The 26,782-nt window shown below is 43.7% G+C and overlaps 1 protein-coding gene across 1 annotated transcript in view; it reads left to right on the top strand.

Moving 5' to 3' along the window:
* Nucleotides 1-26,782, top strand: part of LOC144693250 (cysteine-rich protein 2-like) — a 76,158-nt gene that overhangs the window by 44,299 nt on the left and 5,077 nt on the right. Inside the window, exons 3-6 of the mRNA XM_078562919.1 lie at nt 5,759-5,816; nt 6,815-6,958; nt 10,276-10,344; nt 10,696-10,790. Of these exons, the coding sequence (XP_078419045.1) occupies nt 5,759-5,816; nt 6,815-6,958; nt 10,276-10,344; nt 10,696-10,790 (366 nt within the window). The remainder of the gene's footprint in view (nt 1-5,758; nt 5,817-6,814; nt 6,959-10,275; nt 10,345-10,695; nt 10,791-26,782) is intronic.

Below are 26,782 nucleotides of genomic sequence, written 5' to 3' on the forward strand. Positions count from 1 at the left end.
AAGAGTCTTAGGCTCATTATTTTTGTTAAGAAAAGGTATTAATGGAAAAGAGGTAAAGGCAAGCATATGGAGTTAGGTCACAGCTCAGCTATGATCTTATTGAATGGTGGAACAGACTTGAGCGCTAAATGTCCTCCTCTTGTTCCCATGTTCTTATCTTGTTGATGGATCGATAGCCTTTAATACAAAACAGTTGATCACTTTAGCAATTGTCACAGACTGAATTTGTGCTTTATTATTGGCCGTGATCAATGTGTTTTTGTAGGTGAGGTGTGTTTATTTCCTTACTCTCAGTGTGATTGTCCCAGTCACAGAAGTTTTTCTGTGAGTTTTAAAATAAATGTTATTTATTATCAAGCACTTGCCCCAGAGGTTTAAAATGGTGACATTTCACTTACTCAATTCATACACAATATTATTCACACAAGGATTAGATACAGATGAAGATGAAATCAATACGATTACTATATATAATTATCTCAGCCTCTCTTTCATGGCAGGCCTATAGTTTCTTAGGTGAGTTGATGCTTTTAGTTGAAGTGAAGGTCTTATAAGCAGAGGATTCTCAGTAAGCTGTGAGGTTTCTTGTAATTTAATTTCCAGGAGGTTTAATTTCCACTAATTTCCAGGTGAACGTTAAGTCGGGACAGGTTAGGGAGAGTCCTTCTCCCACTTGCAGGGTATTGCTGTTTATTACCTTGGCTGCTTAGTTGACTGCAGCTGTTTTGATGGCTTTCTTATAGTCTCTCTGGCTTTGCAGAGCTGATTCTTGCTGTTTTAAAAGCAGGTAACAAACATGGCTGACTCACCCATATGACATGTTACAAGTCCAAAGTCCTTTTTGAAATAAGGTGGTTGGTCAGGCTGATAAATGTCCTGGCCAGGATTTTCCGTCCCTGCCAGCCGCGGGCATCATTGTGGGTAGGATGGGAAAATTTGACAATCAGCCAAAAGTCAAGCTTCTGGAGTCGGCAGGTCCAACTACATCCCGCATCACCCCTACTCCCCTCAGCAAAAATCGTGTGATACTTTTTACCAAGGCAGGTCTGGCAAGTTGGGAAATTTCCCGACTTGAGCTACCCACCTCAGTAGAAAATCCAACCCTTTGACTCTATGACACTTCAGTGTGGTACCTATCCAGGTAACCAAGATGCTATAAAGTAGAGATTAGTCTAGTAGTCCTGCTCTGCACCCTTTCTATTGCCTCAATATCATCCACCATGTGAGGAGATCAAAACTGGACACAGTGAGAAACTAAGACCTACCCAAGGTCTTGTACAAGGACAAAATGGTATCTTGAAGATTTCAAGAGCAAAGGTAACATCTGAAGCACATGGGATCAAACCTGATGGGTGAAAGGAATAGTTTCAACAGGTACAGACAATGAAATGTGGGGAAGATTAAGGAGAATAAACATACTTGAACACAAGTATTAGATAGGTTCGCAGAGTTCTGGATAAATGTGTTGTAGCTATTTACAAGCATGTACGTCTAGAAATTACTGTGGGCATCCACTCGTGGATGAAAGCTTAACTCAGTCATGTGATTATCCTTGGACAATGATTTTATCGCAGGCATTTACACTGTTTATTTTAGGTGAGTTAACACTGCACATGAAGGAATGTAGTTTATATATTAATCCCACCAACTGCAATTTCAAGGTTACAGTGTATAAAGGAGCAGATGGATCTGTTATATCCTGTTAAAAAACCATATGGCTTCATTATTAGAGGCAGAGAGTACAAAAGCAAGGAAGTTTTCAGATGTTTATAAATCACCAGTTAGGTCCCAGCTGGACAATGGTGTCCAATTCAAGGCATTACACTTTAGGAAGGATGTGAAGGCCTTGGAGAGGAAGCAGAGGAGATTTACTAGAATGGTACCAGGAATAAGAAAAAGACTTGCATTTATATAGTACCATTCATGACTTGAAGCATTTTACAGCCAATGAAGTACTTTGAATTGTTGTCACTGCTGTAATGAGGGATGTCGGTTATCTGGAGAGACTGGAGAAGCTGAGATCATTTTCCTCAGAGCAGAAGAAGGTTCGGGGTGGAATGGAGGTGTTCAAAATTGTGAAGGATTTTGATAGTTTCCCTTAATTTGCTCTATTTCCACTGGCAGGAAGTTTGGTAACCAGAGAACACAGAATTGAAATAATTGGCCAAAGAAATAGAGGAGAGATGAGAAGAATGTTTTTATGCATTGAGTCATGATATGGAATGCACGGGCTGAAAGGGGGGTGGAAACTGATTTAATAATAAAACTTCCAAAAGGGAATTGAAAAAATATGTAGAAAAAGAAAAATATTGCAGAACCAAGGGGAAAGAACATGGAAGCCGGACTAATTGGATAGCTCTTGCAAAGAGCCGGCAAAGGCACGAGGAGCTGAAGGGCCTCCATCTGTGCTGTGAGATTCTATGTTCCCTTTTAAAGGATTCTGGGGGAAGTACCTGGGAATTTGAGATGCATTTTACAAATTCTTATTGTTGGTCTTCACTGTGAGCAAATTTCTGATGGAGTCACACTGGCTGGAATTTTCCGGCCCTGTTGGTGTCGGGCATCATGGCGGGCCACGGGAGGGGCCTTAATATGGCGGGAAGGCCAAAAATCAGGTTCACGCCATTGTGAAAACAGTTTGCGATCGTCTGCTTCGCCCGTCAGTGGCGGGCCGCGTTTCCCACTGCTGCATATCGGGAACCTAATTTCAATACTTCAGCACCTCATTATAAGCCCTGGTTGCCAGAATCATCCCCTCACACTGGATCATCTGGGCACGTTGGTGTGACCGCACGGCGACGTGTTTCACAACTGTACATAAGCGACGTGAACCTGGCGAGCTGCACTTCACTTGGTACTTTGAGGTTTGGTTACCTACCTTGCTTCAGGCAGTATTTATGATCATCAGTGCCAGTCTTGGCAGGCTGCACCACATCGCTATTAGAGGGATTCACAGGCAGGTCTCTACCTACCAGACCAGCTGTAAGGTGGGGTGGCTTTTCAATAGCTGCATGGCTAGGGCTTGCTTGGGGAAGGGGGAGATGTGGCCTCAGGCAAGGGAAGAGGCTGCAGGGCGAGGGCTATACTGGGGAAGGGGGGTATCCCAGATTGCGTGTGGGGGCATATGTTGATCTGTGCAAATGACCTCAAGATGGTGAGGGCTGAGGAGGCAATCTCCAGAAGAGATGAGGCCAGATGGAGATGTGAGGGTGTGTATGAGAGAGAGTGGTGGTGTCCCTTGAGCTGGCTGTGAGTGAGGTGCCAGTGAATGTGTGATAGCCTTGTTAGTGTGTGAATTTAGAGTGATGAAATAGTTGCCTTATCCTAGCAGCACAGGTGAGATCATTCATCTGTTTTCTGCATTGGGTGGCCGACCTCTTATGTGCAGCATTGGCACTGACCACCACTGCCACCACCTCCCAAGCCCAAGTGGTGAAACTTTGAGACTCCTGCAGCCAAGTAGAGTAGAGGACATTGGGGCGGGCATCCAGAAGGCATCCCAGGGATGCTGCACTGTTCTTAGCTTTTGGGGCCATGTCTTCACCGGAGCAGTCCTGGGCTGCAAGCATTGAGAAATGTGCGTGTGACTGTAGTTTAAATATGGCGCCTGGCATGAGGAAGTGGAAAGGTAACGGCGTAGAGGACAAATTGGAGGCCTCCTGGCCGTGAGACAGCGTGGTTCCTGTGGCATAATTAATGAGGCGAGAATGGGGCGATACGGGGTGAAAATCCGCTATTGCAGCCGGTGGGTAAAAAAAATCTTTGTCCACCCGCTACTGCACTCTGTGCAAATCTGGGACGATTCCGCACACTATCTCTGCAGCATGTAGCAGCCAACTCCCCCTGTGCACGACAAAATGGAAGCATTGGTTTTCTACAAGGCTCCTTTGATCAGGTCCTAGAATCCCCAAACATGTTAGTGCAGATATAGCTTAGAAACATTAAGCTGGGGGTGCAGATCCCCAGGGCTTTCTGTTGATGTCATGGTTGCTGATCAGAGGAATCCCCTCAAAAGGAAATTGATATTTTAAACCTTTGCAGAAACTTATGTTCCAAAATGCTATGGGATACACTAAGATAAAAGCAAAAAACTGCGGATGCTGGAAATCCAAAACAAAAACAAAAATAAAAATACCTGGAAAAACTCAGCAGGTCTGACAGCATCTGCGGAGAGGAACACAGTTAACGTTTCGAGTCCGTATGACTCTTCAACAGAACTAAGGAAAAATAGAAGAGAGGTGAAATATAAGCTGGTTTAAGGGGGAGTGGGACAAGTAGAGCTGGATAGAGGGAGATTGTCATTATTTTTAAATGTATTTCCATCCATTGTTTTATCTCTACCTTTTAGCCTTTTTCGATCCCTTCCCCCCACCCCACCAGGGCTACCTGTACCTTGCTTGTCCTGCTTTCTACCCTTAATGTCACCTATTAGCACATTTCTTAGCTAATATCACCACCGTCAACACCTCTTTGTCCTTTTGTCTATGACATCTTTTGGCAATCTCCACCTATCACTGACCCTCTACTCAGCTCTACTTGTCCCACCCCCCCCCTTAAACCAGCTTATATTTCACCTCCTTTCTATTTTTCCTTAGTTCTGTTGAAGGGTCATTCGGACTCGAAATGTTAACTGTGTTCCTCTCCGCAGATGCTGTCAGACCTGCTGAGTTTTTCCAGGTATTTTTATTTTTGTTTTTGCTGTGGGATACAGGTCACTGAAGAGACTATTTCATCCCTCCCCCACCCCCTCCAGCCTCACTCCCACACATTTAGGCCTGAATTTCATACTCCCACGCTGGCGGGATTTTAGGCAGGGAGAGCGTGAAATAGAACAAATGGACTCCCTGCTGGGTCCCCACCCACCCCAACCCCACAGCGATTTTACACTGGGGTGGGCGATGCCTCAGAGGGCTGCCTGCCCTTGCCCCGATTGAAGTGGTCAACTATTAGCCACTTAAGGTCCGTTTCCCACCCGGCCTCAATTTTTAGGCTAGCAGGAGAATTTCCCAGGCGTGGGGGAAGCCCGAAAATGCCCGGGCTTAGGCCTCAGGCAGGAAGATGGGGGGTGGGGCGGATGCCTCTTTCAGAAGTCCTCCTTAAAGGTCTGGTGGCTGCTGGACCTCCCTCCCCCCACAGCCTCTCCCCCGACACCCAAACCCCCCACTATCCAACACCTCCCCCACCCCCGCCTCCACCCCGCACTCCAGGCCTTCCCTACCTCCCCACCTTGAGACCCGGAAAACTTACCTTTCCATCAAGCCCCAGGACTCGGGCTCTAATATCTTCAGGCAGTTCCTCTTCTGTCCATTGCAGCTTCTGTCGCTGCAGGGACTAGAGAACTGCTGGCCAATCAGATTGGCTGGCAGCTGTCTACAGTGGGACTTTCTCCTGAGTGAGAGGCGGATGCATGGCTGTGGGGCAGGCAGAACCGGCAGGGATGTGTCCCCTCCAACTCTTCAGATGGTGGGACAGGAAACCCCACCATCTGAAATATCCTGGCCTTAGGATCTGCATCACTGCCAGGCGGGGCGATGTAAACAATGTAATGCTGCAAAGCCAGCTGATGTTAATGCAATGCTGCTAAGCTGTGCATTTGGTGAATCAGGACAACATGTTTCATTCCTGTTCTATTCCCTCTATTTTGTCTTTCACCAAGTGTCTTGTTTTGCATATTTTCTTGTTCTGTGCTGCATTGTGAACAAATGTAATGCTGTTCAAATTATTTCTCACTAAATATGTCCCTCTTTCTGTTCTACAGCATGATGATAAGCCATATTGCCACAAGCCTTGCTACGCAACATTGTTTGGACCTAAAGGTGAGAGTGAATGGATCCTCCTAGCAAGAGGGTGTCACTTAACTAGGGACCAGGGTGTCAAATATCCACTGTAGGCCTCCTGTTTAATAATTTTATAAAATTCCTTTGTCTGGTATTTGAAATCCATCATAGAATCTTACAGGACAGAAGGAGGCCATTCAGCCCATCATGCCAGTGCCAGCTCTTTGATGGAAAAGCTCTATGAGTCCCACCCCTTGTTCTTTTCCCATAGCCCTGCAAATTTTTCCCCTTCAAGTATTTATCCAATTTCCTTTTGGAAGTTACGATTGAATCAGTAACCAGGGTTAATCACTTAAAATAGCTGGGAAACGAATTAGAGGGGAACTGATAAAAAATGTTAAAAAAATCATCACACAGGGTGATGGAATCAGATTTTAGCAGAACTTTTAATAAGAAATTGGACATCTGCTTGAAGACAATTAATTTGAAGAGCTGTGGGGAAAGAGGAAGGGAGTGGTACTAAATTAGACAGCTCTTTCAGGCTTGATGGGCTGAATAGCCCCCTCCTGTGCTGAAGATTGAATCATTTCCACCATCCTTTAGTGTGTTCCGGATCAGAACAACTTGCCGCGTAAAAAAAATTCCCTGTTTTTTTCAGTTTTGATGACTTCAATTGACCCCCAACATTCAGAGCTTTTTGTGGGAGAGAGTTCTAGATTTCCATTATGCTTTGTGCCAAGGTGTGCTTCCTGACATCACCCCTAAACATCCTATCTCTAATTTTTAGATTGTGCCTCTTTTGGTCTGGACTCCCCCACCAGAGGAAATAATTTCTCTCTATCCAAACTATCAAAAAGTTTCATATATCAAATATCTCAATCAGATCAGCCAGTCTCCTAAACTGAGGGGAATACAAGCCAAGGTTATGCAGCCATGTGAAAAATAACACAGTTGACATTAACATTAGTGCTCTGGTTGGGGACTATTGTGATTTTGCTCACATTGTTTCACATTTTGTTTATGTCTCTTGTTCTCAGGCGTGAACATTGGAGGATTTGGCTCCTTCATCTATGACCAGCCTCCGCCAGCCTCCAATGCACAACCGGCCACGGCTCCTGAGGAACAAACTCCCAAGTCAGTGGCGCCGAAAACCACAGCCCCTCCTAAGGGCCCTAGCAAAGGTAAGAGATCCAGGGCTTCAGTTCTAGTGCATGGCCTACAGCCTCAATGTCTTTGCTGCATCCTTACAAGCAATTACGTTGTCAGCCATGGCTGAGTGGGTAGCACACTCTCCCTCGCCAGAAAGTGATGGGTTCAAAACCCACTCCAGAGACTTGAGCATATAACCCAGCTTGACACTCCAGTGCAGTGCTGAGGGAATGTTGCACTATATAAGGTGCCATCTTTCAGATAAGACATGAAAGCAAGGCCCTGTCCGCCCTCTTAAATGGGCATAAAAGATCTCATGGCACTATTTGGAAGAGTATGAGTTCTCGCCTGTATCCTGGGCCAATATTTATTTAATTGTCAATCAACATCAGATTATCTTGTCATTATCACGTTGCTGTTTGTGGGAGCTTGCTGTGTGCACATGTGATTGGCGTGTTTCCTATATCACAATAGTGACTACACTTCATAAGTATTTCATTAACTGTAAAAAGCTTTGGGACAGCCTGAGGTAGTGAAAGGCAAGTCTTTCTTCTATTAGCCCCCATGAACTGTCTGTATTTACAGAAATTTATAGTTTGGACTTCAAACTATTTGCCATTCCCTATTTAGTTTGGGTCTGCACCCTCAGTGGGTTTCTACCCCCAGCAGTAATTGGTCTGATGAAGGGCTTTTGCCTAAAATGTCAATCTCTCTATCCTCCTCTCTTTCTCAGCAACTTGCTAAGCGTTTCCAGCATTCATGATTGTCCTGCTTATCTCTGGCTTCTCATATAACCCACACAGTAGCTTTGCTTTCATTCCAACCTAGTCACCCCACTCTGAGCATCAAAGAAATGGAAGGTAAGATGAATAATGAATGATAAAACTCCAGTTACATGGCTAAAGGCACAGAATGCATCTCATTGTCACTGTGCGGTGACAGATTCCTTTATTTATTTGTGTGATTGGCTTTATGTTTTGAATCCTTGAGTTGCTATGGAAACCCAGAATGGACATTAAACATTTATTGTATGGGAAAACATAGTAGCTTGTGACAGGAGTCAGCAATTACAGTCAGGTAGGGTGGTATGGCGGTTGTTACTGGACTAGCAATCCAGAGGCCCTGACTATGTAACCAAGGGGAGTTCAAATCCCACAGTAGCTTGAGAATTTGAAATTTAAAAAACTGGCATCATTGAGTGTTGTAAAAACCCAACAGATTCATTAATGTGCTTTGGGGAAGGAAATCTGCCATCCTCACTCAATCTTGTTTATATGTGACTCCAGGTCTTTAAAGTTAACTTTTAATACAGCTCTTTCTTCTGTTGACTCCATGAATTGTCTTTGTAAATGTGCTTGATGTGTCTGTACTCTTGACTTTCACCCATTTGCCACTCCCCCTTTTAGTTTTGGCCAATCCCAACAGTGGTTGCCTTCTGCCTTCTGAAGTCACTGCGTTGTATCAAACTGCTGCATCAGCTTTAAGAAGCAGGCCGACCACCATCATATCCACATCCTGAGAATTCATTTTTCAAAAAGGCAATTTGTTGTCATTGGTTCACATGGGAGAGAGAGGATGGTTGATTTAATTACTTATGTATTCAGGCTGAGGAAATGCCATCACACCCATTCTTCTGCTTATTACACCCTGTATGCCAACCATCTCTTTCCCTAAGATAAAAGCAAAGAACTGCGGATGCTGGAAATCCTAAACAAAAACAAAAATACCTGGAAAAACTCAGCAGGTCTGGCAGCATCGGCGGAGAAGAGCACAGTTGACGTTTCGAGTCCTCATGACCCTTCAACAGAACTAAGTAAAAATAGGAAAGGGGTGAAATATAAGCTGGTTTAAGGTGGGGGAGTTGTTGGGACAAGATGAGCTAGGTAAAGGGCGAAGAAAGAGAGGTGTAACTGATTCAGGAGTTCTGGCAGTGCACTTTGATATTTGAGCAACTGGCTGAGATGTGGGGACAGATCAATATAGGGATTTATCTTTGGGGATAGGGGAATAGCTGCTTTAACACTAGCTAAAAGGGATAGCCTATGAGTAAGTATATACTTATATAATTTGCCTGTACTTGCTGTTGATATTAATAAAAATACCAAGTCAATTTATCTGTGTGGATTAATATACTCAGCGGGACTAACAGTGGTAGACAAACAAAAACTGGATCACTCAGTCCCCTCAACCAGTACTTTGCACTCTAAAAGGCCAGGTTCTTGACTGTACAGTTAACGCCTTCCCAAAGTGTTTACTATGAATGAATTCGGCAATTTGCCCCATTTGCTCACTTTCATGATGGGGTGAATCTATAACATCGCCCAGCTCCACCCCACCTCAGCCCCTCTGCTGCTGAAATCCTCATCGATGCCATTGTTACCTCTAGACTCTTCTGGCCGTCCATTTCCCACCCTACATAAACTTCAGCTTAGCTAAATCTCTGCTGCCTGTAACCTAACTTGCACCAAGTTCCATTCACTCAACAGCCCTCCCCTCGTTGAGCTACATCGGTTCCTTGATATTAAAATTCTCATCCTTGTCTTCGAATCCCTCCGTGGATTCCCCCCTTCCCTATCTCTGTAACCTTCTCCAGCCTATAAACCTTCAAAATCAGTGCACTCCTCCAATTTTGGCCTCTTGCACATTTCTATTTCCATCTCTCGACAATGGCCAGTTGTGCCTTCAGCTGCCTTGGTCCTAAGTCTGGAATTCCGTCTCTAATCTTCCTTCCTTTAGGATGCTCCTTAAAACCCATTCCTTTGAAGGAGCTTTTGGTTATCTGTCCTAATGCCCCCTTTTGTGTCTTGATGTCAAACAATCATGTGATTGGAGTTCAGAAGAATGAAAGGTGATCGAAATGTACAAACTTCTGAAAGGGCCTGACTGGGGACACTGAGAGGTTGTTTCCCCTGGCTGGGAAATCTAGGACATGGGGACATGGCCTCAGGATAAGGTGCTGATCATTTAGAACTGAGATGAGAAATTTCTTCACTCAAAGAGTTGTGAATCTTTGGAATTCTCTACCCCAGAGGGTTGTGGATGCTCCATTGTTGAATATATTTAAGGTTGAGATAGACAGATTTTTGATCTCTCGGGGAATCAAGGGATATGGGAGCTCGCAAGAAAATGGAATTGAGGTAGAAGCTCAGCCACAATCGTATTGAATGATGGGGCAGGCTCAAGGGGCTGAATGGTCTACTCCTGCTCCTATTTCTCATGCTGTCATGTTTGAGTGTTTTGGGGAGCTCTATTTGCTAGGTACGATATAAGTGTAAGTTTGAGTTTGATAGCATATGATAATTTCAATACTTTGCAAACCCTTTAATGGGCTTCTTCTAATCTTTTGCAGCATCAAGCATGACCACTTTTGCTGGGGAACCCAACATGTGCCCAAGGTGTGGGAAGAAGGTCTATTTTGGTGAGTCCAATACGTCATATGAGCAACCGTTCACTGGTAGGAAGCAAGTGCAGACTTTGGAGGTGATACAATGTTCCTCAGTGAGAGATGAGTATGACAGGAGCATGGAGTTGGAGAATCGAGGCTGCACGGTTGTGGCCTGATCTCCCTAGAACTTGAGAATGGACCATGCTTTGAGTTGTAATGGCAGAGAGGGATGTCCTTTCAACTCACCCCCAAGTGGGCAGATGCCCACAGCTTGCATTACCTCAACACTTGACTATAAGACTTTGCTTTCTTGGTCAGATTGGGATTATGGTTGAAATTAGAAGGAATATATTTTCTAAACTGCAGTCTCTCTATTATTCACAGCTGAGAAGGTGACATCACTGGGCAAGGATTGGCATCGCCCTTGCCTGCGTTGTGAACGTTGCAACAAGACTCTGAATTCAGGAGGCCATGCAGAGGTGAGCAGAGGATTATGTCGCAGCAAACAAATGATGACAAAGTCAAGTCCAACAATAAAATGAGATAGACCCTGGTTTAATAAAGCTCCAATCTGGCAGGCAGGCAGGAAGATCCTTTGCATACCCTTGAAGCAGGTATTTGGCACGTTTCATATGCAAATAAGGGGTCTAACCCCATTTTGAGGCCCCCAATAGTTTGCCTTCAGGAAAACCAAGCCAATATACTACCTAACAGGACAAATAAAGTTCCTTAAACTCTGAAGAAGAGTCATACGGACTCGAAACGTTAACTCTGTTTCTCTCTCCACAGATGCTGCCAGACGTACTGAGTTTTTCCAGCATTTTCTGTTTTTATTCCTTAAAGGGACCTTTCAGACCACAAACAACAAGAAAAGGTTTTCAAAGATACTTACCTGAATGTGAAATTGAGGGGATCAGGAGCGCACCCATCAACCTTGCATTCAAAGAACAAGGACTTCCCCCATGATTTGCCTCATAGTTTTCCACCCCCACCCTTTGTCCACCTCGCTCACTCCACCAACACCCTTATCTGAAGGCTGCTCTCCGATCTCCAATCGTGTTTCCTGATAATGAGACCCAATATCAGGAGTGTCCTGGCCTTCACCATTCAGACACTGGGCTCACCCCATTCCATGCTCAAAAATGGGCATGTTCAAATTTCTAGGCAAAGAATGAATACATTTCACATCAACAGATTGTGTGAGAACTTAATTGCTAATGATCTGCGGTATAATGATTTGACATAAAAGCAGAAATGATCAGAATGAATCTAGCCTGAATTTTAATGGACACATCTCATTCCAACAACACCGTGATGGCCCAATTTTGTTAGAATGAGGCAAGCCATATACTAGAAAATGTCCTATAATGCAGGACGAAATCCAAGTGAAAGCAAAGTCCTTGCATTAGCTCTTGATGGTAAAAAGAAAGAACTTGCATTTCTATTGTGCCTTTCATGGTCTTAGGTCATCCCAAAGCACTTCAAAACAAGTGCCTTTGACGTGTAGTCACTGTTGCAATGGAGGACATGTGGCAGCCAATTTGTGCACTGCAAACTCTCATAAACAGGAATGAGATAAATGACCAGGTAATCAGTTTTAGTGATGTTTGTTGAGGGATAAATATTGCCGAGGACATCAAGAAGAACACCCCATGCTCTTCAAATAATGCAATGGTATCTCTTGCATCCATCCAAAAGGCATATGGGGCTTAGCCAGGATAAGAGAAAGGATTACACTAGTGCTTGGCTGTGAAGTGCTTTGGGGCATCCTGAGTCATGAAAAGTATTATAGAAATACAAGTCTCCCCTTTCTTTGTCGCTGCTGTTATGTAGGTGAATGTAGCAGCCATCTTGTGAATGGAAAGGTCTTTAAAGAGCAAATGAGGTGACTGCCCAATTATTCTGTTTTTAATGGTGTTTGATTGATGTTAGTGCAGATGTAGCTCATTTCACAATTCTGGCTTTGGTGCAAAGAACAAATAAAAGTTAAAAATCCCAAACTGGAAGGAAATGTGTGACAATATCAAAACAATGAAATGTCAGGTGTTACACAGGTAGCTTATGGGATCAGGATACTAATCATTGGGTGACAGATTCCTCTTTAGAAAGATGGCTAGTTGGAACTTGCAGTCAATATCTTCCTTTATGACTGTAAATTACTCCTAGAATATTCAGAGAATAACATTTTTTGGTTCATTCATGGAATGTAAACATTGCTGGCAAGATTAGTATTTACTGCCCATCCTTAATTACCCTTGAGAAGTGGTGAGCCACCTTCTTGAACCGCTGTAGTTCATGTGGCAGATGCCATTTTTGTCCACTATTTTACTGAATCATTTATTCCCACAAGCTCCAACACAAGCAAAGTACAGGAGAAAGAGGGGCATAAGAACATAAGAAATAGGCGCAGCAGAAGGTCACACAGTCCCCCGAACCTGCTCGCCATTCAATAAGATCATGGATGATCTGACCTTGGCCTGAACTCCACTTTCCTGTCTGCCCCCCATAACCCTTGACTCCCTCACCGATTAAAATTCTATCTAACTCATCCCTGAATATATACAATGACCCAGCCTACTCTGCTCTCTGGGGTAGAAAATTTCAAAGATTCACAACCCTCTGAGAGAAGAAATTCCTTCCCATTTCTGTCTTAATTGGAAGACCCCTTATTTTGAAACTATGTTCCCTAGTTCTAGATTCCCCCATGAAAAGCAACATCTTCTCAGCATCTACCTTGTCAAGCCCCCTCAGAATCTTATATGTTTCAACAAGATCACCTCTCATTCTTCCAAACTCCAATGAGTACAGACCTAATCTGCTTAAAGTTCCCTCATAAGAGAACCCCATTAATCCCAGGAATCAAACCAGGGAACCTTCTCTGAACTGCCACCAATGCAAGCATAGCCCCCCAAAGTATTATATGTGTGGTCTCACCAACAGCCTGTACAACTCTAGCAAGACTTTCCTACTTTTATGTTCCATCCCTCTTGCAATAAAGGCTAACGTTCCATTTCTCTTTCTACTTACTTGCTGTACCTGTATACTAACCTTTTGTGTTTCATGTGTCACGACTCACTGGGGATAGTGCACTGCCATATCAAGCCCCACTGCTCTCCGAGCCGCGACAAATGTGAAAAGTTTGATCAACCCAACTAATTGTTTAATTTAGGTTAACAGAATACGAGCACCAGGTTTGTAAATTAATAAGTAAATAACTGTTTATTGAAAAAATTGTCTTTAACCAGTGGCAAAAGAAAGAAATGTGAACTGCCAACTTCTAACTCTATAACCTAAACTCCACCCCTTCTTAAATCCCTATACACACGTATATAAGACATATGAGACACACAAAAACATGGATTTTAAGGGTGGGATAAAACAGTTCAATAGCATCAGGACTCAATGGGTTGATTTTGATCGATGTCTTCCAAATTTATTTCAGTTCTTTGTTGATAACACAAGGTGGTCTTCCAGCAGTTTCAGTCTTTATTTAATTGGTTGAGCACTTGCCTTTCAATGTCTCTAATGGTGATTTTCCCCTTTGCCTCTTGACAGGGGTTTTAAGAGAGAGAGCAGGTTATAGAGATATGAGGAGAAAAAGCCAGCTAGCTATTATTGTGAAACTATTGGAATCTTACACACACAGGAGAGAGAGGTTTTAGGTCTTTTTCCTTTCAGGCTAGGAGCTATTCTACTGCACTGCTCTCCCACAAACCCTGGTCACTTGGTCAGGAGCCAATTAAAGCGTTGTTGCCAGGTAGTTCCCCATTAGACCAGATTGTTCCTCAGCACCATCCTGTCTTTCATGGCACATTCTGTTCCAGGACAGCAACATTGCATATATCCCTCACATTGTTCCAGTGGACATGTCTTTCAAACTTTAGCCATTGTAATTATAATCCACAGTCCAACAGAAGTAAAAAGATATGTTCTTTACATGCCTCCACCCTTAAAAGAGATGAAACACCATTTCAAAAATGTGTTTCATCACAAGGTATGTGACACATGAACAAAAAAACATGAGACCTACTTCCTTCCTCCCCTTTATACAATCTTCAGCATTTCTTACCCCTTTAACTTATTTTAGTATTTTACAGCCAGGGCAATGCACCCTTGATTACATTATTTTTGCTGACAATGTGACAATGTGGTTGAAACAATAAACTCCATCTAAACAGTCTCGCATTTCAAGTTTTAAACTTTTCAATGAGCGCCAGCAGATTGTGGCCTGTGTAGATTAATGTTTCTTTGTTATCGTGTCAGACATAAACTTCAAAGTGTTGAAGAGACAACAATGCCAGAATTTCTTTTTCTACTAAGATAAAAGCAAAAAACTGTGAATGCTGAAAATCCAAAACAAAAATAAAAATACCTGGAAAAACTCAGCAGGTCTGGCAGCATCTGCGGAGAGGAACACAGTTAATGTTTCGAGTCCGTATGACTCTTCAACAGAACTAAGGAAAAATAGAAGAGAGGTGAAATATAAGCTGGTTTAAGGAGGGGTGGGACAAGTTTTGCCTTGTTCACCTTCATTGCTTTCCATTTCTCTCCTGGTGTTTGACAAGGTGTTTACTAAAACTTGCTTTCACAGCCATATTTCCTTCCTCAGTGACTGTCTCCACCTATCACTGGCCCTCTATCCAGCTCTACTTGTCCCACCCCACCCCCCTTAAACCAGCTTATATTTCACCTCTCTTCTATTTTTCCTTAGTTCTGTTGAAGAGTCATACGGACTCGAAACGTTAACTGTGTTCCTCTCCGCAGATGCTGTCAGACCTGCTGAGTTTTTCCAGGTATTTTTATTTTTGTTTTTTCTTTTTCTACTGTTGAGTACTTCCTCTGATATTGATTTAATTTCTTGGAAAAGTACCCCACCAGCTTCTCTATCCCTAATTGATCATTTTGGAATAGGTCTGCACCTACCCCCAAGTCGCTAGCATCAGTTGCCATTTTAAAAGATTTGGTAAAGTCAAGGGCGGCCAACACTGGTTCATTTATTAAGATTACCTTCAGCTTTTCAAAGGCTGCTTGGCATTCTGCTGACTTTTGCCTGTTTTCTTAACACATTGGTGAAGGTACAGCTATTGTGCTGAAGTTAGGCACAAACTTCTGATAAAACCCACACATTCCCAAAAATCCCATGATTTCTCGTGTTACTTTACATGCTCCTGTGAGTCTTTCTAGAAACATGGACACGTAATCCAACATGGAGGATTTGTCCTTCTGCTTTAGAACCTTTTCCTTAATCACTTTTAATGGGCCTCTTATTTCATGACCATAGATCAATTCAAATGGACTAAATCCAGTAGATTCATTTGGAGAATCTCTGGTAGCGAATAGTAAGAAACCTAACCCTTTGTCCCAATCCTTTGGGGAATAGATCTTAATCATGGCTTTAAGAGTCTGATGGTATCTCTCCTGTGTCTGTGGGTGATAGGCAGTAGATTTTAGTTGTTTGATATCCAAATTGCTGATTATGTCCTGGAAAATCTTTGACATGAAGTTACAGCCTTGGTCAGATTATATTTCAATTGGAAGGCCATAACGAGTGAAAAACTGAGTTAACTTTTCCACTGCCTTAGCTGTAGTTGTCCTTAAAGGAATAGCTTCTGGAAATTGGGTTGTCATATCCATGATTGTAAGGATATACTGATGTCCTGCTTTCGTTTTGGGTAATGGTCTTACACAATCTACTAATAACTGACTAAATGGTTCTTCAAAAACTGGTATGGGTAGTAAAGGTGCTGGTTTGGTTGCATGTTGAGGTTTACCTACTACCTGACATGGCCAGGTAAAATGCCTATTTATCGATGCTTGTTTTCCGTATTCCTACATGTCCTGCCACAGAGATTTCATGTGCTACTCTCAATGTCTCCTTACGATATTTGGGCAGTACCACTATCTGATGAACAACCGTCCATTCCTCATCAGCAGGTCCGTGAGGGGGTCTCCACTTCCTCATCAGAACTTGGTTTTCAATGTAATAGCATTCTGGAACTCCTTCCGCCTCAGCTTCAGTGTGAGCTGACTGTGCTAACTTGTTTAACTCTGGATTTGCTTTCTGAGCCTCAGTTAATGAAGACACACCAAACACTTCCTTTGAATTATCCTCATCCTTAAAGAAAGCTTTGGCTACTCTAACATCTGCTCGTGGTATTACTTTGACCTCTGGTGATGGACTTTGTTTAGCCATTGCTCTGGTCATCACACACGAAAATACTAGGAACTTGTTCTTTAACTGCTCCGTCTCTTTAGCCTCTCTTGGATTTTCTGTAATCATGGGCAAAGCTATAACCTTCATTCCTGCCAAATCATTCCCCAGGAGTAAATCAACTCCACCCACAGGGAATTTCTTAACCGCTCCTACAACCACCGATCCAGATAACAAATCACACTCCAATTGCACTTTGTACAATGGAACCGGGATCTATTCTCCACATATCCCATTTACCAATACTTTAGCTTTCATTGAACTCACTGGAGGGAAAACTAGGTCCTTCTCCAGCAAAAGAGTTTGAGTAGCTCCTGTGCCCCTTAATATAGTTATGGGTTTATCTGCATCATTTTATGAAAAAGGGGTTATCTTTCCTTTCGACAAGAATCCTTTATATCTCTCATCTACCTTATTTACTTCACCTGCATTCACAGCAGTGTTTACCTCCAGACCCTTATTTGTAGTTAAAGCTACAATTTGATCTGTGGCATTTTCTTTTTGAGTTCCTTTTTCGGACTCACTCTTACGAACTCCAATAATTTCCATGGGATTCCCTCAGAACTCCCAGAATTCTGAATGAATGTGTCCCACCTTATTTCAATGGAAACACTTAGGCCTTCGAGTTTCACCTCCACCCTCAGTACTTTCTTCCTGATCTGGGGAGGAGATCTCTAGGTATTCCCAGCTATCCATTCTTTACCCTGGCTACTTGCCTTCCTTCCACTCTCCCACTTTCTATCCTTTTCAAATTTGATGGAAAAAAGGTTTAGTTTTATGGATCAGCTCATAATCGTCAGCCATTACTGCTGCCTGTTTAGTAGTTGCAACCCTTTGGTCTTCAACATGGGTTCCTATTACAGAATGTAGGGAGTTTTTAAATTATTCCAAGAGAATGGTCTCTCTGAAAACTTCATAGGTAGTTTCAACTCCTAATGCTCAAATCCACCTGTCAAAACTACTTTGTTTAATCCTTTCAAATTCAATGTAAGCTTCCCCATCTGTTTCCTTAAATTTCAAAACTTTTGTCTGTATGCTTCAGGGACCAACTCATATGCACTCAAAATGGCCTTTTTCACCACATCATAATCCCTAGAAACCTCCTCTGACAGTAAAGCATAAATTTCCTGTGCCCTACCTGTCAATTTGTTCTGCATGGGCAATGTCCAGTTTTCCTTTGGACAGTTCATCTGTTTAGCTATCTTCTCAAATGAAATAAAGAATGCGTCAACATCCTTTTCCTCAAACGTCAGAAGAGCCTGCACAAATTTAAACATCTCCCCACTGGGTTTGATCTAGAAATAAACCCTGCCTCACCTACTGGTGTCCCTTTTTAACTGCCAGCATTCTAAGCTGGAATTCTCTCTCTTTTTCTCTTTCCTCCTTTTCTAACTTTGCCATTTCTAACTCCCTTTGAAATGCTCGCTCTCCTATTCTTTTTCTTTCTCTGTCCTTGCTGCCTGATCCCTTTGGAATGCCCTTTCTCGTTCCTTTTCTTTTTCTTCTGCCTCAAGTTCCAGTTTTGTTATTTGCAACTGAATTGGAGCCCATTCCAGTGAACCACCCCTTGGAGAATTCGGTGTTTCGAATGCTGTGCCATCTCTTCGATTATCCCTGCCTTCCTTGCTTTGGCAGGCAATCCTACTCTTAGGGCAGAATTTTGCTCTCGTCAGGCGGGCTTGGAGGGGGCGGGGGGGAGTGGTTAAGAGGCCAACTGCCACCCCCGATTGGGGCTGAACCACAATTTCACGCTGGGGGTGCCAGTTAAGGCCTGCCCAGCATGAAACACATGCTGCAATGCTGCCTGTGGCAGGGGGGGTGTGGGGGGGAGGGGGGGGAGAGAGATAGTGGGAGGAAGGCAAGCGTGCAAGTTTGTGCATGCGCGCAGGTACATGCAGGAAAAGCTCCGAGACACAGAGCTGCCTCAGGGAGATGAAGATATAAAAAAATTAAAATAAAGCATTTTAAGGTGTTAAAAAACATGTCCCCTCATGTGACTCTGTCTTGCAGTGGCAACCCTTTGGTCTTCAGAATGGGTTCTTATTACAGAAGGGAGGGAGTTTTTAAATTCCTCCAAGAGAATGGTCTCGCTGAGAACGTCATAGGTAGTTTCAACTCCTAATGCTCGTATGCATCTGTCAAAACTCTGTCACATGAGCAGGGACATTTGTCCAGGAATTTTTTTTTGATGACGGACCGAAGCCTCATCCCACCCGTGGATGAGGTTTCACAAAAAATGCAAAGGCCGCTTGGCCGTTTCGCCTGCCCGCCAACCATAGGGTTGGATGGGCAGTGAAAAATGTAATTCAATGACATCGTTAATGGCCTTAATAGGCCATTAATTGTTGCTGGGTGTGCTGCTAACTCCCATGCGTGCCCGCTGACTGAAATATCGCGCGAGTGCATTATGACATCAGGACGCTCACCTGAGGTCACCGCGATTAATTTTACACATGCTCGGGTCAGGTGCCGCTCGCCCAACAAGCTAAAAATTCTGGCCTTAATATATTTGCCAATTCGATTAACCTGGCTTTTGGGATCCCTTGTAAAATCGTCAGGAACATCTCTTCCACTTGCAGGAGATTTTTAGCAGTTTCCAGTGCCATTTTATTTTTGACAATACAAACCTGGTGTTTCCTTTTAGCTTTTAGTACTTACTAAATCTACAACCAAATCATCATTGTCTTTTGTTCCAAAATATCCTGGGCCCAAGCCCCCAAACTTCGTCACGGCTCACTGGGGATCGTGTGCTGCAATATCTAGTCCCGCTGCTCCCTGAGCTGTGACACATCTGAAAAGTTTGATCAACCTACCTAACTGTTTAATTTAGGTTAACGGAATATGAGCACCAGGTTTATAAACTTAGTAAGTAAATAACTGTTTATTGAACAAACTCTTGTTAACCAGTGGCAAAAGAAAGAAATATGAACTGCTAACTTCTAACTCTATAACTTAAACTCTACTCCTTCTTAAATCCCTATACACACACATACAAGACACATAAAACACACAAAAACATGGATTTTAAGGGTGGGATAAAACAGTTCAACAGCACCAATTCCGGAGTACAGGATTCAATGAGTTGATTTTGATTGGGGTCTTCCAAATTTCTTTCAATGGAGACTTCAGAATTCTGTGGTACAGAGGGATCGAAGTGTTCTTGTACATATGTAAAGAACATATCTTTTTATTTCTGTCGGACTGATGACACGAGGTGGTCTTCCAGCAGTTTCAGTCTTTAGTTCACTGGTTGAGCACTTGCCTTTCAATGTCTCCAATGATGATTTTCCCCTTTTGCCTCTTGACAGGGGTTTTCAGAGGGAGAGCAGGTTAGGAGATATGAGGAGAAAAAGCCAGCAGCTATTATTGTGGAATTACTGCAATCTTACACACACAGGAGAGAGAGGTTTTAGGTCTTTTTCCTTTCAGGCTAGGAGCTATTCTGCTGCACTGCTCTCACACAAACCCTGGTCGCCTGGTCAGGAGCCAATTAAAGCGTTGTTGCCAGGTAGTTCCCCATTAGACCAGATTGCTCCTCAGCACCATCCTGTCTTTCATGGCACACTCTGTTCCAGGACAGCAATATTGTATATATCCCTCACACTGTTCCAGTGGACATGTTTTTCAAACTTTAGCCATTGTAATTTCAATCCACAGTGCAACAGAAATAAAAAGATATGTTCTTTACACATGTACAAGAACACTTAGATCCCTCTGTACGACAGAATTCTGAAGTCTCCATTTAAATAATATTCTATTTTTCCATTCCTCCCACCAAAGTGAACAACCTCACATTTTCCTACATTATATTCTATCTGCCAAATTTTTGCGCACTCACTTAATCTGTCTAAATCCCTTTGCAGGCTCTTTGTAACCGCCTCAAAACTTGCTTTCCCACCTATCTTTGTACTATCCACAAATTTGCCTGCAATACATGCAGTCCCTTCATCCAAGTTATAGATTTAGATTTTAAATGGTTGAGGCCCCAGCACTAATTTCTGTGGCATTCCACTAGTTACTATTTGCCAACCCGAAAGTGACCCATTTATCCCAACTCTGTTCTCTGTTAGCCAATTCTCAATCCACTGACTGCACTGTATATTCTCTAACTCTCTCATTTTCACCGATGAACCATCATCCCTGTGCTTGCTGACCTACATTGCCCTCACTACCCCACCCTCCCCATTCCGACAATACCCTTGGCCCAGTCCTTTTGCTCCATCATTGATGCCCATGGCTTAAGCTGCCTAAGCCCTAAACCTTGGAATTTCCTCCCTAAACTTCTTCACCTTTCTACTTCTCTTTCCTCTTTTTAAGAAGCTCATTAAACCTATCTCTTTGACCAAGTATTTGAGCTTTGTAATTAGATTTGCGTTACCAAAAAATACAGGCCTTGAAATGATCCTTCGTAAAAAATGAGCGCTCGGGATAATAGCCGCATTCCTATGCTGCTCCTTGTTCCGCCATGCTCCATAGGTTAGTGCCTGAGTTATAATTGTGGGTAAAGGCAATCCTTATGAACGCTTTGAAGCATTTTGGATGCTTATGCTCTCACTGCATACTTGCAGAGGCCAAGTATTTTTGTGAATCTGTTTCATTTGTTCAGCTATTCGAATCTGGCTGCTGATGTACTGTGGGAAATTAAACTACCATCTAATACAGCTGCAGATGTTGTTGCTGAAGCTGACCTAGTTTTATAATCCAGTAGAACATTGCATAATTTTCAAAAGGTATTTAAAGAATTGGATCAACAAACACAACAACTTACATTTATAAAATGCCTTTACTGTGGCAAAACATTGAAGTGCTTCATAAGCATCCCCTCCCAGTCCCCCACCACCCCTCCCCTTTTTTAGCTCATATTTAGTCAACTTTTGGCTGATAAGTCTCCTGAAAAGCACCTTGGGACATTTTATAACACTAAAGGCACTGTATAAATGCAAGTTGTTATTGATTAGCTGCATCACCTCGCAAGCCTTTGCAGGCAGTGAGACCAGCTTATTCAGCAAGCCACCTAGCTCCATTTCAGCCAGCCCACACTCACTTGGCAAATTCTTCCAAAGGTCAGAGGTTCAAACTTTAATTTTGGGATGGAAGTTAAGAATTAGCCAAGAGTGACCGGAGCAGAATTCGTGGAGTAAGCCCAAGGCCGTGGGAAACCTGGGTTTTTCCCTTTTGTATCACAGTGCAGGTCATTCTGTGCTCCCAGCCTCTGCCCCAGTCAAATGCCTCAAATATTTGTCCCTGTCACAGTTCTCCCTGGCTGTGTTCTGTGGCCATATCAGTCCAGTGACAAGGCAACTTCACTTAGTTTAAATCCATTTCCAAAGATATTTTCAGTATCCCCCTTCCACATTTCACTAAAGCACCACATAACATCTGCAGTAACCAACGAACACTCGAAACAAAGCAAAAGAACATGACATTTTTAAAAGCCAAATGCCAGACAGAAAAGAAAACCTAAGTCACTATTTTGAAGAAGAGTGTGGGAGTTCTCCCCAGTGTCCTGGTCGACATTTATCCCTCAATCAACACCATAAAAAACAGATGAGCTGGTCATTATCACATTTCTGTTTGTGGAAGCTTGCTGTGTTTAAATTTGCTGCTGCATTTCCTACATTACAACAGGGTGCTGTGTTACAAAAAATATTTCACTGGCTGTAAAACACTTGGGATGCCCTGAGGTTGTGAAAGGCACTACATAAATGCAAGTTCTTACTTTCAACAACATTCATGGTGAGTTGTAGAACAAACTGCCAACTCCCTTGCCTGTTTTTTTTTGGTCCAGTGAGAAAACTAGCACCCAAGGGACTTTGAATTTGCCAATTTGGAGGTGAATAGCATGGAGTACTATATCTTTAACAGGAGGCTGATTACAATGCACCTCCCTGGGAGTGGTGAAAGATGAGAATCTCCATGGCTTCCAAATAATCATTAGTCAGCCAGGAGGGAGAAAAGATGGTTTTTGCCCAATGCCTACTGTCTGAGCCAGTGCATAGATGAGGTAAAGTTCACTAACCGTATTTGGGAGGCTGACTCACAGAGCCTAGCAGTTCACTCACCAACACACAAGGACAGGAAGATGTTGCGAGGGATCCCTTCCCAACTCAGGCCATAAATGGTTAAAGGATGTGGCTGCCAATTGTGATGACACACTGGAGTTGGCTGTACACCATCAGGCTAGGGAGGGAAAGGCATATGGTTATGTCACTTTCTTAATGAATGGCAGAACAGGCACGAGGCCTGTTCCTGTGCAGACATGAAGTGGTCTGAGGTCAGAATCAGGGTCAGAGATGCGAAGATTGCTTTGCTGATGACAGTTATTAAAGTTGTTTTACTAACTAATAACAAATGTTTCCACATTCCGATCATAGGAGGAAGTGAAAAATACGCAAATCATAGAGTCACAGGGTGGAATTGTCCCGCACCATTGGCAGTGGGTGTCATGGCGGGCGGGGGGAGGGAAACAATATGGCGGGAAGGCCAAAAATTGGTTTCATGTCATTGTGAAATCAGCTTGCCATCGTTCACTCTGCCCATCAATGGCCATCCAACGTCAGGAACCTAATTTCAATGCATTTGCATCTCATCATCTTGCCTGCCTGCCAGAATCATCCCCCCTCCCATCGAATTTGCCTCCCATGTTGGCGTGACTTCAGAACGATGTGATTTACAACAGCATTTAAAAGGCGTGCATCTGGCGAGTTGAACTTTGAGGGGAATTGGAGGTGAATGCACACTAACATTGCGTAGTGCTCACGAGGGTCGACCATTCGACTTCAAGGAAGACACTGCACATCAGGCGAGGGCATAGACAAGTTGCTTTTTCCCGGCTGGCTGACAGTGCGGTGTCGGGACAAAGGCTGCACTGCAGTTGTGGCGAGGTGTGGGGGGGAAGGGCAAGGCAGCACGGTCTGATGGTAGTGCACGAGTACATGTTGGAGGGGGAGGGACGTGGCCATGCATTAGGAAATCTTGTATAAAGTGACCATTCTTCCACAGCTGAGACAGTTCAGGTGAAACTACATTGACATGTAGTGACAGACACTTGGAGTCGGGCCTTTAGCTTATCTGCCCACTCAAGCAAGGCAGAGGCTTGAAAGTGCCAACGAATGCTCCTGAACTTTTCACCCCTTGGGCACAGACTGCAAATTAATGAGCATTTTAGGGGGCTGCAGAACAATTGGATGACTGGGCAAGTTGTGCAATCTCCTTGCGAAAGTTGGCAATGGAGCAGTCACTGGTGGAGGAGCTCACAGCCCCTTGCAATGTCTACATTCAGGTTTGGACCAGTCTACCCCATGGTTCAAGCTACAGTGCAGCCTTGCAGTGTGGGTTAGGAGAATACCTGCTCCTGAGCTGAGAGCACAGCATGCAGTCCAGTGGGCGAAGCTGCCATTAATTGGTCAAATGGAGTGGGGCGGAGGCAGTGGGGTTTCGGGCAGCCATGCAGCACTCTAAACTCTGGCCATCCAAGTGGTGGCCAGCACTCTCCAGCATGCGTTAAGGGGCCTTGAGACGGAGCCAGAGCCACACATGTAACCATGAGAGGTAACCAGAGAAAATGACAGAACTCTGTGCCGCCGGCCCGGGCAGCAACGATAAGCCCCACCGAGGAGCATGCATAACTAATGTGTCCAGCGACTGTGAAGGTGCACCATCAGTGTGCTGAGAAGGTTGCACAAAGTACAGGGAGGAGGCCCTGGATTGAGACACCTGCCTTTATCTTGTGCAGGAACCAAGCTTTCAGTTCAGACTGACACGAGCACTGCTCATCATAACAAAGAGCCATAGACAGGATGACATTGTTTGGAGTTTGTTTACAATAGTCAACATTATGTACAAGTGATTGACGCCCATGCCCACATGGTGAAACTACATTTTCTTAAGCTTCCTAACCCTACTGCTACGTCTTGATGCTCCCCTGACATCCACAGTGGAGGTGGAGGTAGCCTGCTGACTGCTGTCTATGATGACCTTGACGGGTGTCCTCTGGAGGACCGCAATCTGCTGTGGGGCTCCTGCTGTGAGGCAGGTGCACCCTCCTTGGCTTGTGGAGCTGGAGCTGATGGGGTCGCAGAAAGAGGGGATTTGGATCAGTAAGACATTCCCGGAGTCACCTGGGTGGATGGCCCCGGGATGTCGAGCTGCTGGTCCTCCTCCCTATGGGTGCCCGAGCCCCCTCGCTGAGTCCTTGAGGAGAAAGGGAAGCTGGAGTGTTCCAGCTGTCCCACACCCTTCTCACGCTGACACTCTTGGAGGCCAACTGTGGCGTTGGTGATGGAGTTCAGCTGACCTACATTGGCTACCAATCAAATGACATCTTGATTTTAAAATTCTCATCTTTGTTTTCAAAATTCTCCCAGAAATTTCTTCCTATTGCTGGAAGCACCACAATCCTCTAAGACATCTGCACTCCCTTAATTCTGGACTCTTGAGCATCCTGAATTTTAATCATTCCACCATTGGTGGCTGCTCCTTCAGTTGCCTAGGCCCTAAGCTCTGGAATACCCTCCCTACACATCTCTGCCCTCTACCTCACGTTCCTCCTTCAAGACACTTAAAATCTAACTCCTTGACCAAACTTTTGGTCATTGCTTTATGTCACTCATGTCAAATTTTGTTTGATCGGTCCTGTGAAGCACCTTGGGGCATTTTACTACTTTTAAAGGTCCTATATAAATGCAGACTGTTGTTGTTGAGCCAGCAGATGTTGTGGGATATTCCTGGAAAGTGAACCTAGAAGCTCATCCAATTTTTAGAGGTTGATGGTGAGGGGACAAGTTTGATGTAGTAATGGGTGGCACCAAGCTTGGCTTTGAAGTCCAAAGGTGGAAGGGAAGATCAAAATGGACTTTGAGCTTCTAGAAAAGTATAAGCTTGACAGAGACCTTGCAATGGCTCTTGATTAAGATGGCAGCCGTGGCTCATAGTGGGTTCAAGCGCCACTCCAGAGACCAAGGGCCAGTCTGCAACTTGTTCTCATGTTTTGCTTTCAGAAAGTGCTGACCCTTGTTCTGCTATTAACACATTCTTATCTGACTTCTATGCCACTATTAACACCTGCTTTAGTCTTTAACACTATCATTACAATTCCCTTTGTCTTGTGTCCATGACACCTTTGTCATTAAATCTCTCCTGATCTCCCTAACCTATTTTGCTCCACCTGCTCCACCCCTATATCTTCAACAGTATAAAACCCATCAAATTTCTACCTCTCTTCAGCTCTGAAGAAGAATCATACTGACTTGAAACATTCACTCGGTTTCTCTCTCCACAGATACTGCCAGACCTGTTGGGTTTTTCCAGCACTTCCTCTTTTTATTTCAGATTTCCAGCATCTGCAGTATTTTGCTTTTACTTGAGTGATTCACTGTGCCCAGGCCAATATTTATCCCTCAACCAACAGATTATCTGGGCATTATCACATTGCTGTTTGTGGGAGATTACTGTGTGCAAAATAACTGCTACATTTCCTACATTACAACAGTGACTACACTTCAAAAATACCTCACTGGCAGTATAGCACTTCAAGATGTCCTAAGGTTATGAAAAGTGCTATATAAATGCAAGCTCCTTCATAATTGCAATACTGTAGAGATGGAACAAGAGCTCCCAGAATAAGGTCACTGTAGGTTTTTGACACCTGACCATCATGGTTCTAAGGGAAGAAAAGAATTCATCTAAATCACGTTAACATTGCTTTAATTATTGGCAGGGCCCAGGCACATTTGTTCCTCAGTCGAATGATTCTGAAACAAATGCCTGTTCGCTCCAATTAATGTCAAGAAAGAAAGGCCTTCGTTCTCTGCCTCTGTCACTATGCCCCTGCTGGGGATACACACAGCTGTGTATTGCTTCTGTAGCCTTGTTACAGGAGACCTGTGTTTTACTGATCTGTCACAGCCTATATCCTGGATACCCATTACAGGCCAGTGTAGTCAACACTGGGGAATGTTAGGGATAGGATTTGTGACATGCGTGATTACAAATCTACTGAAACATTTACAGATATCACAGAGATAGGGATAGATTTGGGTAGGCACCTAGCTGGATTTAGAGCCAGGCTCACGAGACTGCACTTATTATCATTTTTCATTTTATACAAAGCACATTGAGACAACTGGTAGTCATGAAAGGTGCTATATAAATGCAAGTCTTTTTTTCCTTTCAAGATGTTGGGGAGAACTTGCTGCCCTGCTATGTTTCCAATTTAGTGGCTGAGAGATCTTTTACATCCACCTGAGTGCAGACAGGGTC

This window comes from Cetorhinus maximus, chromosome 18 (genome assembly GCF_964194155.1).
Source record: "Cetorhinus maximus chromosome 18, sCetMax3.hap1.1, whole genome shotgun sequence".
Taxonomy (NCBI): Eukaryota; Metazoa; Chordata; class Chondrichthyes; order Lamniformes; family Cetorhinidae; genus Cetorhinus; species Cetorhinus maximus.